This window comes from Callorhinus ursinus, unplaced genomic scaffold (assembly GCF_003265705.2).
Source record: "Callorhinus ursinus isolate GAN/ISIS: 27379988/994484 unplaced genomic scaffold, GSC_fseal_2.0 scaffold56, whole genome shotgun sequence".
NCBI lineage: Eukaryota > Metazoa > Chordata > Mammalia > Carnivora > Otariidae > Callorhinus > Callorhinus ursinus.
The window spans coordinates 9143453-9158257 of NW_027397118.1; the positions used below are offsets into that span (position 1 = coordinate 9143453).

At 41.4% G+C, this 14805-nt stretch overlaps 1 protein-coding gene across 1 annotated transcript in view; it reads left to right on the forward strand.

The window, feature by feature from the left end:
• The first annotated feature begins 4496 nt into the window (after positions 1–4496).
• Positions 4497–14805, forward strand: part of SHCBP1 (SHC binding and spindle associated 1) — a 36249-nt gene continuing 25940 nt past the window's right edge. The window contains exons 1-4 of the mRNA XM_025852445.2: positions 4497–4629; positions 7602–7769; positions 7948–8063; positions 9507–9715. Of these exons, the coding sequence (XP_025708230.1) occupies positions 4521–4629; positions 7602–7769; positions 7948–8063; positions 9507–9715 (602 nt within the window). The 5' untranslated portion in view covers positions 4497–4520. The remainder of the gene's footprint in view (positions 4630–7601; positions 7770–7947; positions 8064–9506; positions 9716–14805) is intronic.

Here is a 14805-nt window from a genome sequence, read left to right on the forward strand (position 1 = left end):
ACCAGCTTAGAGGGGTTTCTGTCCATGGGGAAGCTTGTGGGCTGGTTTGGGGGCCGAGGGCCCTCAATCCAGTAGCCTTCAGTGACTCTGACTTAGGAAACAGGCTAATGATTAGTCTGTGATTCCAGGAGGTCTTTGGGCAGCAGCTGCAGGAGCGGTCCAGGCCCCCGGCCACTTGATTCTAAACCTGAGCCTTTGGTTTAATGGCATTGTAATATTACATTTGTTAAAGAACAAAATTCAACTGAATAAACCTTAAAGATCTTATAGGCACTATTCAGTGATTCATGAATAGGTCAGCAACTTGTCTAGAAGATAGAAAGGAGCTCCAAAAAGCTGAACAAAATGGGAGATTTTATAAGCAGAAGGGGACAGGGGCGAGGAAGAAGTGTGACCTTATCCTACTTTGGGGGCAGAAGGGGTCTATCAAGTGGATTACCTCACTAGTGCTAACCAGGAAGTTCCAGATTTAATGATTTAAGATTACAGTCCTGGGAGAGTTTGAAACTGCAGTTAGATTAGGTATTAAATCTAGGTTTGGTGATGTGGATTTAGCCCAAGTGACTCCATTTTGGGCCTGTTGTCTGTCTATCTGTCTCTCTTCACACATTTTATATAAGAGGAGCAGTATTAATCTAGTTTGTACGGTTACTAAGTGAAATTTAGTCATCAGTGCCAGCAATACAAAAAGGAATTGGACAAGGTACTTGTCTTCAAAGAACCTATAGCAATGTCTCTGATCATGTCACAAGTAGATTAAATCTCTGAAGTTGCAAACTGATGTTCTACAGATATGTTTATTTGGCTGGCACAGTGTTTAAGTTTCTAAAATTAGTTGCCAACTTTTTAATATGGGAGATTTCTTATAAAAATCAGATTTCTGGCTTCTCTTGGAAAGCCAACATGGCAACACGGGGTCCACCACTACCTATAGGACTTACACAGGGGTCCACTTCTTTTCTTATGTCAGTTGTCTGGCCATTCTGGGCATTTATGCTTGAGACCCCTGTAGTAGGAGCAGTGAAAGGGGAGCAATTGATTCTGGAAGCAAGTGAGAGGGTGTGGGAAGTCTTCTCAGACAGGGTGACTTCCCAGATGTCATCTTGACAGCCTGAATGGGAGATGGTGGTGGCTCTACGGGGCTGTGGCCGGGAAGGTGGAGTGAGATGAGTGTCATGTATGCTGGAAGGTAAACTGCACTTGGGCTTGGCTTTACAGCACAGTGAATGTAAATCAGGGGCAAGAATTCCAGGTCAAGTGTTCCAGCAGAAAGATGAAAACTGAACTGGCGGCAGGGGAGAAGTCAGGTGTGAAGGGCTTTGTGTCAAATATGAATGATGTCGTCGGGGACTAGGGATCTTGTTGAAATCCAGATTCCCATCCAGCAGATCTGGGGGTGGGGGAGAGACTCTGCATTTCTAACACACTCCTGGTCCCTGGGCTATACTTTGAGTTGTTGGGGCTTAGAACACAGGCTGCAATCTAGTGGCCCATGGGTCAGAGCTGGCCTAGGAAATAAGTTTTTCTGGGTTACATAGCACTTAAGTTTTTTTTAAAAAAGTAGTTGTTACTTGAAAATCAGGCATTTTCACATAAAAATCTGAATTTTTCCTCTTCACTCATCATTCTCTATATCACTAAATTTTATTTTATTTTTAGTATTTTTTCATAATAGACTCTTGTTAATTGCTTTTTTTTTTATTTGTTCATTGTGTATCCTCATTAGGCTGTGAATTCCATGCAGACAGGGGCCTTGCCTGTCTTGTTTGCCCATTTCCCTTGAATCTAGAACGGTATCTGGCACTTAGTCTACACTCTATATGTTTATTATTTGTCAAGTGAATCAGCAAATCCACTTTCCTGTGTGCTCACAGTGATTGCCACAGTCCTTGGCCCTCTTCACTCACTTATGTTTCCTCCTGAGAAAGGTGGAGTCAGGACATGCCTTTGGGAAACCCCTAGGTTTAGGGAACCTGAGGGGAAGGAAGAGGAACAAGGGCAGGAAGGAAGACCAGGAGAGTGAACAACCAGAGGCCAAGGGAGGAAAGACAGAGGAGGGGTGCTGGGCAGTCAGTGCTCCTGTGAAGTGGAGGGTGATGGAGGGAGCTACTGGCCCTCAGGAAAGCAGGAGAGGAATGCACTATAGAGAAAGAAAGCACATAGGCTGTATCTTAGGATTGCAACCGGGCTTTGGGGAGATTTTTGGGAAGGGCAGTTAGTTTTGAGTACTTGTGTAGACATAAGGATCTAGTGGTGGGAAAGAGAGCAAAGATATAAAAAAGAGGGGTGCCTGGGTGGCTCACTCAGTTGAGCGTCTGCATTCAGCTTGGGTCATGATCTCAGGGTCCTGGGATCAAGCCCCGCATTGGGCTCCCTGCTCAGCGGTGGGTCTGCTTCTCCCTCTCCCTCTGTGATCTCTCTCACTCTCACTCTCTCATATATATAAATAAAATAAAATAAGTGAAAAAAGAAAAGATATAGAAAAGAGTGGGAATAACGGGTGCAATCCTAACTTAGGGTAGGTGGAAGGTTGAGATAGGCCACAAGGGGTAAGGAAGAAGGAAAAAAAATCCTTTCCTTAGGATAACAGGGAGGGGGCAGGGAAGGCAAACTCCCAAGAAATGTGTGTACCTTACAGGTCTCCACTTAGGGGAAAACTGTAAAAACTTTTGATATGATTGAGCAAGTAATGAATAAACTTTGATGAAGGTTTGGAAATGCATCCGGTTTAATAAATAATTTGTCCTTAATGGAGTTTGCAGCAGCATAGGTATTTTGTCTCTGACTCTGTGGTCTCCTGTTCCTTTCCAAGACTTTTCCAGAAGCACTGGTTTCGGTAATATCTTGACAGCCGATGAAATATTTGGTAATTGAACAAGAAGAGAGCTATGTTATCTCCAGGGCTGAGGGAAAAAGGTGGGGAGAAATCCTGCTACCTGTGGTGTTTGTGGGCGAGAGGGCTAAAAGGACAATAATGAGAAAGCTAGCTTCATCTTCAAGGCCTGATGCTTGTCTTGATTTTTCTTGTTTTGTGTGTTTTCACCTTGTGGAACTCAGTAAATATTTGCTCAGTGAATGAATAAGTGTAAGGTCAGATGCTGTACAAGAGTCAAAGGAATCGTATTTCCTGGAAAAGCTAGTGGAATTAAGCGCAGGTTTCCACAGTTGCCTCCCCTGGCTTCATTTTGTTTCAGTCATAAGGGATCTGAGGGACTTTAGCCCAAGGTATTCCTTCAAGTCAGTAAGTGGATACATTTTCCCTATGAAAGACTGCACAGCCTAACTGTCACAACCACGCTCTTGGCCTTCTGTGGAACTCAGCCCACTTGGTGTTCTGGTAACCTCTGCCATCACCCGCCCACCTTGGTTCTGACAGGTCATGGCCCTGCTGAAGCATAAAGGGGTGGCTTCCGGAGTTTGGCTGGTTTATAATCTTGACTGTGCTGGGTTAAATTGGGCAAGTTAGTTTACTTCTTGGTGACTCTGTTTCCTCAAATGTGAAATGAGAATAATAATATTTCCTGTCTCATAGGATTTTTTTGAAGATTGAATAAAATAATGTGGGTATGTAATATACAACAGGATGACTACAGCTAACAGTGCTGTTTGATCTATAGAAAAATTAAGAGACTAAATCCTCTCATCACAAGGAGAAAAAATTTTTTTTCCTCTTTTCTTCTTTCTTTTATTTTTATTGTAGCTACCTTTGAAGATGGATGTTAGCTGGACCTACTGTGGTAATCATTTCACAATATATGTAAATCAAATTGTTACACTGGATGCCTTAAACTTATAGGGTGATGTAGGTCAATTATTTCTCAATAAAACTGGAAAAAAAGATGGTATAGGCAATGTCTTGCACACAATACTCAATACATGTTAGCTCTTATTGGAGATTAGTTACCTTTGATTAATAATTATGGGTAAATCACACTTTTACTTACTAAATTTGATTTGACATTCTTTGAAAATATTGTGTGTGTGCATACATAGCAAATGAGAGAGAGGTGGGGGGGATGTTGAGAGAGACTGAGGCTGATTTTTAGTGATGAAAAGTTCACAGCCACCTAGGCCAATGCACTATTACAACTGAAGATGACCTTCTGACAGGTCAAGTGACTTGCTTAAGGTAATACCACTAGTAATGGCAGAAACAAGTCTAAATACTATGTTTTTTGATCCCCAATTCAGTGCTTCTTATGCTAATACCCCTTTCCAGGCATGGTTTGGTAATGTTTCAGAAATCATCCCAAATTATGTTGCAGTTCAATTTTGTCCACATTAGTCACAGTAAACAAAAGACCAAGAGCTTGGACGGGAAGAGCGGTCCGCCCGCCCAGCAGGTGGCGCAAAGGCGCTGTTATGGGGGTTAGAGGAGGCTGGAAGAGGGCGGAGCTCGTTCGGAAACGCGGCAACGTACGCTTTCCTTTAATTGGCCCGAAGGCCTCGGCCCACCATCCAATCAGAAACGCCTGCGTCACTTTGTTCCAGGGCTAGACGGCTGCCCGCGGAAATTTGAAATGGCTGACGGACTGCTGGCGGGTGTCGGGCTGGGGTCGCAGGCTATGACTCCGCAGCCGGAGCGCACGGGCTGGGCGGTCGAAGAGGAGCCAGCGCCTCTGGAGAAAGGTGAGTACCCGTCTTGTCGGGTCCGAGGAGCCGCCTCCTAGCAGCCGACCGTGTCCCCCGCGGTGGCTTGGGGCGTCGGGACCCTCCGAGGGCCCCTGGGTCTTATCGGCCTTCCGGACCCGGCTGGCTAGGGTGGCGGCGGTGACTGTGAGAGGCTCCGACCCGTTCTCAGAACGTCAAAGTCGGGAGGTACCCTGGGCATCTCCCCTTCCTCTCTCCCCATCTGGCTTCAGCTTCCTTGACACGGAAGGGGGTTGGGCCCGCTCAGGAATTTCCAACCTGGAGGTCTGGGTGGGCTTCCGGGTTTTTTGTTTTTCGTTTTTTGTTTTTTTTGCGCGTTCATCTGTGGAGAGACATCTCCTCTTTTTCATCTCATTCTCAGAGGAGATCACGAACCCTTTCCCAAAAGAGAAGAAACGTGAACCCTTGGCCTCAGTAGCTGCCCTGAGCACTGAGAGTAGCTGACACGCCCAAAGTTAGGGGAGCCAGGATGGGGCAGAGTCTATAAATAGAGCCCAAGTATAATTTACAGTCCTGTCTACCTCTTTATGGAGATTCCGTTATGTTTTTTTTCCTAATATTTTAAGCTGTTCAGACTTTTCCTTTAACATTTTCAGTGGGATTATGTAGTGGAAAGGGTCCTGGCAAAGGGAGAAAACATACATGTGACTTAATTCCACTACTAATCCCTCTTGTTAACTGGCAAAAATCACTTGGCCTTAGTTTTCCTATCTGGAAAACAGAGCCATGGTCCTACAGAATGTTGAAGGTGAATTGAAATAATGTGTGAAAATTAGTACTTTCAAAGTGGCTGTAAAGAATTGTGCAGAAGTAAGGTAGTCTTTGCTTTATATTGTGTTAAAATACACATAAAGTTTACCATCTTAACCATTTTTAACTGTATAGTTCAGTGGTATTAAATATATTCACACGGTTGTGCAGCTGTCACTACCATCAGTCCCCATAACTCTTTCATCTTGTAAATTGAAACTCTGTACCTATCACTCCTCATATTACCCTCTCCCAGCCCCTGGCTACCACCATTATACTTTCTGTCTCTATGACTTTGGCTACTCTAGGTACCTCATATCAGTGAATTCATACAGTATTTGTCTTCCTGTGACTGGCTTATTTCATTTAACCTCATGAAATGTCCTCAGGGTTCGTCCATGATGTAGCAGGTGTCAGCATTTCCTTCCTTTTTAAGGTTGAATAATATTCCTTTGTATGTAGATATCACCTTTTGCTTATCCATTCATCCAATAATGGACACTTGGGTGGCTCCCACCTCTTAGCTATTGAATAATGCTGCTATGAGCATGGGTGTACAAATATCTTTTGGAGATCCTGCTTTCAGTTCTTTTGGATATATATTCAGAAGTGGAATTGCTGAGTCGTATGGCAATTCTATTTTTAAATTTTTGAGGGACCATCATACTGTTCCCCATAGCCATGTACCATTTTCCATTGCCTATAGCAGTGTACAAGAGTTCCTGTTTCTCCACATCCTCACCAACACTTGTTTCCTTGATAGTTTTTGTTGTTGTTTTTTGATAATAGCTATCCTAATGGGTGTGAGGAGAAGGTATTATTTCTTTTTTTTTTTCAAGAATTTATTTATTTATTTGACAGAGAGAGACGCAGTGAGAGAGGGAACAGAAGCAGGGGGAGTGGGAGAGAGAGAAGCAGGCTTCCTGTGGAGCAGGGAGCCTGATGCGGGGCTTGATCCCAGGACCCTGGGATCATGACCTGAGCTGAAGGCAGATGCTTAACGACTGAGCCACCCAGGCGCCCCTTATTTCATTAATAAACATTTATATATATTCTATTTGATGGGTATTGTTGTAAGTGATTAACAGGTAATTTATTTAATTAATTTAATTGAAATAGGCATGCTATTTTCATCTTCCCTTTATAGGAGAGGAAACTGAGGCACAGAGAGATTGCCACACAGCTAGTGAGGTATTGATGTCCTTTGAGGCTCATGTGCATTAGCATGTGAGCAGTAGACTTGAGTAGGCTGTGGGTCATTTGTGGGATCAAGTAGTTCTGGTGGCCTGAATAGAGGCAAAGAAGTCGAAGGAAGGAGAAAATATGAGGAGCAGGGCGTGGTGGGGTGGGGTGTGGTGTAGAGAAAGATTGCTGTTAATAATAGTCTCAGATACCCTTCCTGAAACAACCTGTGGAGACTATTTTGCCAGCTTAAATGCTACCCTCAGCATTGTTTATTTAGTAGTTGTTTTGTCTATTAAAAACATCGTATTATACAGAATTAGATATGCCACTGACCAAATCATGCCTTATGAAACATAATTACATACAGCCCAAACCTAATGTGATTAGCATTTTCTAATCCTTTCTTTAGACACAGTCACTGAAATCAGGAGGAAAGTTTAGCGAAGTAGCTTTAGTGAAGTAAACCTTATGTGTTAAGAATCTCTTATCCCTGTTTATTGAGGGGCCATTGACAGACTGATATTGCAGAAAAGAAAGGGAGGCTTCAGCTCATTTGTGAAGGAATATAGGAAACCAGCTCCTAACTTTAATGCAGCTTTATGGAATTGTTTTGGGAAAAAAAAATAACAAGATATTTGACCATTTTAAGTTGCTAACTATAGTAAGAATCATAGCTTTATCCTTTGAAGGAGATCTTTAGTGATTTCTAGTGAATCAAAAAACCCTTTTTCTCTGCCTCCCTGAAAAACTTCACAGAACAACAAAGACCTAACCTATGAAAGATTTTAAGTTCTTATTGTTTTGAAGTAGAACTTGGATTTTGAGATATTTGATATTTTCAAGTTTGGAAAACTAATTTCTTCTGACAGTGATAAAGGTAAATAAAACATCACACCCAAATCCCTTGTTTGTATTTTGTTTGGAATTTCTAAGCAAGGATATGAAATTAGAAGCAGTCTATAAGTACTGGACGTGTCTGGGATAGTTAAACCTGCTTATTTTCTTTGTTCTTTTAGGTCTGTTCCAAGATGAAGATTCATGCAGTGATTGTAGCAATCATGATAAACCAGGTTCTAGTTTACCAAGTTTTGTGCCTTCAGGAAAGACTCATTTCCCAGAAATATTCCAGACAAGTCAACTTTTATTCTATGAGCGATTCAAAGCTTATCAAGATTACATTTTAGGTGAGTAGGTTTTTCTTTTCTTTTCCTTTTTTTTTTTTTTCTGCTTTTATCTTTTCAGTTTACAAGTAGATTGTCTGTCTCAGTCTCCAGATTGCCAGTTGGTTCTGAGAAAGTGGATTTATTAACTTTTCTCTGCTTTATGCAGTCTCAATTCTTATTGTGTTTAATTTGTTTGTAGCTGACTGCAAGGCGTCTGAAGTAAGAGAATTCACAGCTGAGTTCTTGGAGAAGGTTCTTGAACCATCTGGATGGCGGGCAGTCTGGCACACTAATGTGTTTGAGGTGCTGGTTGAGGTAAATTTAATTCTGTTGTTAAGACATTTGTCTCTGGCTAAAAGCACTTTCCTTCAGACTGTTACAGCCAAAGTACTTATTTTTAATTAAAGTTTATGAGCTGATTGAAAATAGCATGTTTTTCACATCTAATTGTCATGGTATATGAAGTGTTCTGCAAATTTTAAAGGCAGCCAAGGAGGAGCTACCAGGGAATTGAGATGGTTAAAGTTCCAGTGTCCTTTGACAAGGGGAAATGAATTATAAACCTATGAAGTGGAGGAGGTATTTGAGACCATTTAAAAAATAAAGAGGTCTCATTATGAAGTCAACAGAATTTCAATTAATTTTTTACCTTCTAAGTTGTAGTCCATTAAGTAACTCAAACCAAAACCAAACAGCCATTTTAAAACTGGCCTGTATTTTGCCTAACAAATTTGTAGATATGTGGTTAATCTCTTGATAATGTGTCCCATTGTCAAAAGTAAAAACAATCTTATTTTTCAACTGACTGGGCCTTTTACCTTAAATTTGCACTCTAATTACAGCTGTGAATTTTTCTCAGTGTTTGTTAACTGGACTACAGAAAACCCTGTTAACCTAAAATGTTAAACCAGGGAGTGAGAATACAAGTTGTTGCTGCAGCTCTTTTAGAAAATGACATCATTTACTGCAGTGATTATGGAAGAGGCAGTGGGTTGCAGCTGTTCCTGGTGATTTAAATTTTGTATTATGTTAATATCTTTGGTTGCAGTAAAGGCCTGTTAATTTGGTTATGGTGATGTTGTCAACTGCCCTGTCGGCCGTCCACGTCCAGCCCCCCACCTCCACCCTGATCCCCCTCTAAAAGTTGTCAAAGTCATTGTTTTAAAAGAGAAATGTGTCATTCCTCTGCTTAAAACCTCGAATGCATTGCATTCACCAAAGCCCTGGTGTTGGCTCTGTGGCTTCTCGTTGTCTAGAGAATACAAAATCCAAGCTCCTTCCAATGCCCTTTCTGTCCTGATCTTTTTGGCCTTTTCTCTCACCTCATCTCCTGCTGCCCCTCTCCTGGCCCGTTTCTTTCCTTTGGTTCCAGCAAAAAAATACTGCGTGTCTGCTACTCCAGCAGCCAAGCTTTTCTCTGCCACAGGGCCTTTTCACCTTCCTGCTCTTCAGATGGGTGCTCCCCTTTCGTCCTGTACATCACAGCTAAGAAGTGACTTCTCCCGACCATCCCAGCAAAATCAGACCACCAGCCCTACTGGTTACACTTTGTCACATGCTCATCACCGTCTTGTTTGTCTCCTCAGTTACAGTGTAAGCTCCATTTGGGTAAGAGCCAGGCCCTTCTTGTTTATTTTTTATATTATGGAAGAAGGCTCCCTGTTCCCATTACACGTGTAAAAAAATCAGGCTACTAGTAGTGTTTTGTAAGTATCTTCATTTTGATTTCCATGTAAGTCATATTATTTTAAATTTCAGGTCACCGATGTGGACTTTGCAGCCTTGAAGGCAGTGGTGAGGCTTGCCGACCCATACCTCTGTGAATCTCAAGTGAGCTCTTTTACCTTGGAGTGTATGAATGAGCTCCTCAATTTGAAGGAACATCGGTTGCCCCTGCAGGAGCTGTGGGTGGTATTTGATGATTCTGGAGTATTTGACCAGACAGCTCTTGCAATTGAACATGTCAGGTAGGAAGAGAGGAGAGTTGATAAAAATAAAAATAACCTCGTGGCCAGAAACTTAGGATGAAATGCAGTAATTCTGGTCTGTGTTATATACCCAGATTTAAAACTCATACTATAAAGTTGGTCATTTATGGTGATTAACATAGCAATAAAAAATTAAAAAACAAACAAAAAAGAATATACAGAAAAGTGAAAACAGAGTCTAAGAAGAATTGGATGTTTTTACTATTTTTTATCTGTATTTATTAATAATTCTATAATATGATTTTTTATAAAAAATTTTCATTTTGAGATAATTTCAGACTTACAGAAAAGTTGAAAAAAATACACAGGATTCCTATATAGCTTTCATTCAGTGTCCCCAAATGTTAACAAAGGATAGGGGATTCTTCATTTGGTTTGCATATGTTTAGAAACTTAAAAGTTCTGGATGCTAAGGTTTATGGTTGATGTACTTGAATATGAGGAAAGGAGAGAAAGTGAGGTAGGTGGTACACCATGTCTTGTGTACCGATAAAAGACACTCCCCCCCGCCCCCCCCCCCCCCCCCCCCCCAAGAATGTATCTGGCCAAAGAAGGTGTCTTCTTAGGTCATTTTCAGGATCCTTAGGGTATATGTTCATGCCTTTCAACCTTTTTTGGAATACTTGATTTCCACTTGAGCTTATGCACTCCTTGTCCTTTGAGTGAGGAGGAAAGCTCCTACCTGAATTAAGTGGTGAACGTTTTTTTTTTTTTTAATTTTAAGTACAGTGTAGTTAACATACAGTGTTATATTAGTTCCAGGTGTACAATATAGTGATTCAGCAGTTCCATACAACACCTGTGCTCATCACACAAGTGCACTCCTTAGTCCCCATCACCTATTTCACCCATCCCCCCAACCACCTCCCCTCTGATAACCATCATCAGATAAATCTTTTGTCAGATAGTTACTGATACAGATAGTTCTTTTGGATCTTCTGTGTTGTAAGTATATTCACTAAGGAAGGCTGACTTTTGTCTATTTAAAAATGGACTTCTATTCCTCTAGGAACTGGGAGACTGGATAATATAATGATCATGTTAATAGTGTGGCATAATGTCTTATAGTTTTCAGTTTTTAAACCATTAGTGAGTTAACCTGGTTTTGCTGAGCTTAATTTGAATGCTCTACAAAGAAGCAGGATGTTTCTTGGGCCCTGCTTCCAAGATCTTATGGAAAATTTCTAATTGTATCCAAGAACTTTTAACCCTATATGTTCAGTATTAGGCCAAGCAATATAAATCTAAACAACTGGCTTCTGTCCAGAACTAGAATAATTCTCTTATGTTTCTCTCACTTGAAAAAAATCTGTGAATTGGGCGCCTGGGTGGCTCAGTTGGTTAAGTGACTGCCTTCGGCTCAGGTCATGATCCTGGAGTCCAGGGATTGAGTCCCGTGTCGGGCTCCCTGCTCAGCGGGGAGTCTGCTTCTCCCTCTGACCTTTCACGACCTCCCTCTCGTGCTTTCTCTCTCTCATTCTTTTTCTCTCTCAAATAAATAAATAAAATCTTTAAAAAAAAAAAGAAAAAATCTGTGAATTGAAGCATTTGAAGGAAAAGGGATAAATGATGAGTTTAGGAAATTAAGAGTCAGGGAGCTAATCTCTAGGGGTATTGAAGTTGGTAGAAAGACTTGTATTTAGAATTAGTAATGGTATTATTTGAAGGTGAGTCTAGCTAAATTTATTCTTCATTTTGAGGGCTCAGATTCTGGTCATGCCCAGAAAATTTCAAATTATTCAGGTTCTCATTTGTTGAATATTCAAGTGCTGGGTCCTGAATTGAAGGGGAGATTTGACTGATACATGAAACTGACACAATCACCATCACCAGGGGACTGTCGATCTAAAGGTGGGAGATGAATCACACAACAGTGTATATGTGATTGGAAACTGCAGTGAGTGCAGTGAAGAGGTAGAGTGTTCTAAGACTAGGTCACTGACTGTTACATGGTTGTCTCCTGAGGAAATGGCATTTGAACTTGAGTCTGAAGTGTTGGCAAGGTGAAAGGGACTATGGCAGGAGTGGGGAGGGAACAGGTTCAGGAGCTGAGTAAGTTTAAGGCACTGAAAGGCCAGTGTGGCTGGAACACAGACAGTAATGGGGGAGGCTTAGGAAACCAGCTTATAGGTTGTCCGGAGGGAAAATATGCAGGGCTTTGTCAGCCAGTTAGTCATTTTTGTCTTTAAGAGCACTGGGGAAGCACTGAAAGGTTTTTATTCAAAGGTGAATAGGATCAGCTTTGTGTTTTAAAAGGTTCGTTCTGGCTGCTGTTTGGAAAACAAATGCAGGGAGATGGACTAGGAAGACCAGGGGTGGGGCAAGAGAGTGGACGGGAGTGGGGTATGGAGAGGACACATGGAGGCTTTCTGACAGGGTAGGATGGCTGGGACTTGGTGGTGGAGTGGATCTGGGGGATGAGGAGATATGAGTGGATATGGCAGAAGTCAAGGTTTCTGTCTTGAGGGAATAAACACCGGAGGAGGTGCAGATGTGAATGGTGTATGAATGTCCAGTATGGTACTGGTGAGCTTACTACTTGAGCTGGGTCTTGAAATGTAGGTATAAGCTCACCAGGTGGAGAAGATGGACAGCCTGACCAGCATGTCACACGGAGGTTTGCAAGAGCTTGTGAAATGAGAGTGGGCATGTAGGAGGTCTGAGGCAAGAGAGGAGCTCTAGAGCCAGATTGTGAACCCATGGAACACTGCCACGCTCAGGATTTTGAACTTCATTCTGAGGGCAGGAGCCAGCAGTTTTTTAATGGAGTAAAGGCATGCTCAGCTTCGTTTTTTTTTTTAAGATGACTCTATAGGGCACACTTGGGTGGTTCTCTTTTAAGCGTCTGTCTGCAGCTCAAGTCATGATCCAGGATTCTGGGATCGAGCCCTGTGTCAGGTTCCCTGTTCAGTGGAGAGTCTGCTTCTCCCTCCCCCTGCTCTTGTGCTCTCTCTCTCTCTCCCCCTCAAATTAAAAAAATAAATAAATAAATAAAAAACCCGCCAAAGAACAACAGAAAAGATACTCTAGAGGATGAAGAGACTGGCAGTCCAATCTACAAGGATTAAGAGATGGCTTCATCTTCACTGCTCCTTTTCACAGCAGAACTTCTTGACAGAGTTCTGTGTAGTTTCAGTCTGCACTTCTTGGCATTCCGGTAATGCTTCTGCCCAACAGCACCACTGAAATTGTGCTTGAGGTCACCAAAGTCCTCCATGTTCTCCTTCCTCATCACCCTCTTCTCTGATCACATCTTGATTTCCCTCTTGGTCACATTCTAGTTATTTGATCATTCCCATCTTTTTAACACACTCCCCTCCAGCTTCTTAGTCATCTTGACCTGCTTTTCCTCTCTTGCTCAAAACTTTAAAATGTTGGAGTTACGCAGGGATCCATCCTAGACTAGTTACCCTTCTCTCTCTTTAATCAGCCTTGGAAGCACATTAGAATCACCTGAAATTGTTATTTTATAGGAGTATTCTAACTAATACATGAAGAAAGAATGATAGGATCAGAATATTAATATTTTACAACTTATAATAAATAAAGGTTCTAGGCAATGATCATGATTGGCTACTACAACCATTGGTTAAAAACTCACAAGGGGAACTTGGTAGTGGATGGATCAGGCTGTCAAACCTGAATCCAATGGTTTCTTAACCTCATCATCAGAGGAGATGACCAGGTATCATATACTTCCTGTTGGAAGTACATTGTGTCTCCTTTTAAGTACCCTTGCCAAAAAAAAATCTTTCCTAAAGCTGATCAAGTCTTTAGATCTTACTATCTGTTTATCAGAAGTAAAAGAAACAGAAAAACATGTTAAATGACCCCATGGGGATGCAATCAATAAAATTCAGAGTGTGGAAAACTGTTAGATAAATTGCAAGGAAAAAAGGACGGGGGATAATCTATAGAATAAAAGTGATTTAATTAAATGCAATGGTTGACCCTTGTTTGGACCCTTACTTGAACAAGCCAATGATAAAACAACAACAGCAACAAGAGACAAATAGGGAAAATTCAACACTAACTGGATATTTGGATATTAAGGGAATTATAACATTTTCTTGGTATAAAGATTTATTTTAAAGCTACGTACTAAATTTTGTGAATGATGTTATATGTTTAACATTTGCTTTAAAGTAATCCAGTGTTGGGATGGTGGGGGTGGGGAGCAGAGAAGTAAGTGGGTAGGGCAGAGATGAAAAAAGATTGCCTATGCATTGATAATTGTTGAAGCTGGGTGATGCATACATGGTATTCATTATACTACTTGCTTTTGTATATGTTTGAAATTTTCCATAATAAAAATTGGTTAAATCACTTGGAGAGGTTTAAAAAAATTGAATTCTGTGTCTAACCCCCAACTCCCCCAAAGATTCTGCTTTATTGGTCTGGAATAGGTTTGGGAACCAATTTTTAAAAGCTTCCAAGGGGACTCTAACATGCAGCCAGGTTTGAGACCTGCTGCTTTATATTATGTCCCTAGATGATCTCATCCGTTGCTTTAATGCCATCAATATGCTGACAACTCCCAGATTTTTGTTTTTAGCCCTGACCTTTCCCTTGGGCTCTGGGCTTGTATATTCATCTTCACTCTTGACATCATCCACTTGGAGGTCAGATAGGCATCTCCATTCAAACATGGAGAAAACAACTCTGTTCTTAACCTAAACCTGTTTCTCTACCAGTCTTTTCTGTCTTAACAAATGGCACTACCATCCACCCAATTACAGATGGTCAGTAAATCTTTTTTTTTTTCTTTTTTTGATTTTATTTATTTAGAGCACGAGCTGGTGGGGGGAGGGGCAGATGGAGAAGGAGAAGGAGGCTCCCTGCTCATTCGACCTGGGACTTGATCCCAGGATTCTGGGATCATGACCTGAGCTGAAGGCAGACTCTCAAGCAACTGAGTCACCTAGGCACCCCAATAAATAGTTCTAATTAAAGATCATAATGGAACCAGTGTTGTAGAAAAATTTCTTTAGCCAGTCCATAGAAGTTCTATGACTCATGACTATCGAGTCTAACATTTATGCGACATTGTCTACTGGAGCCGATACAGT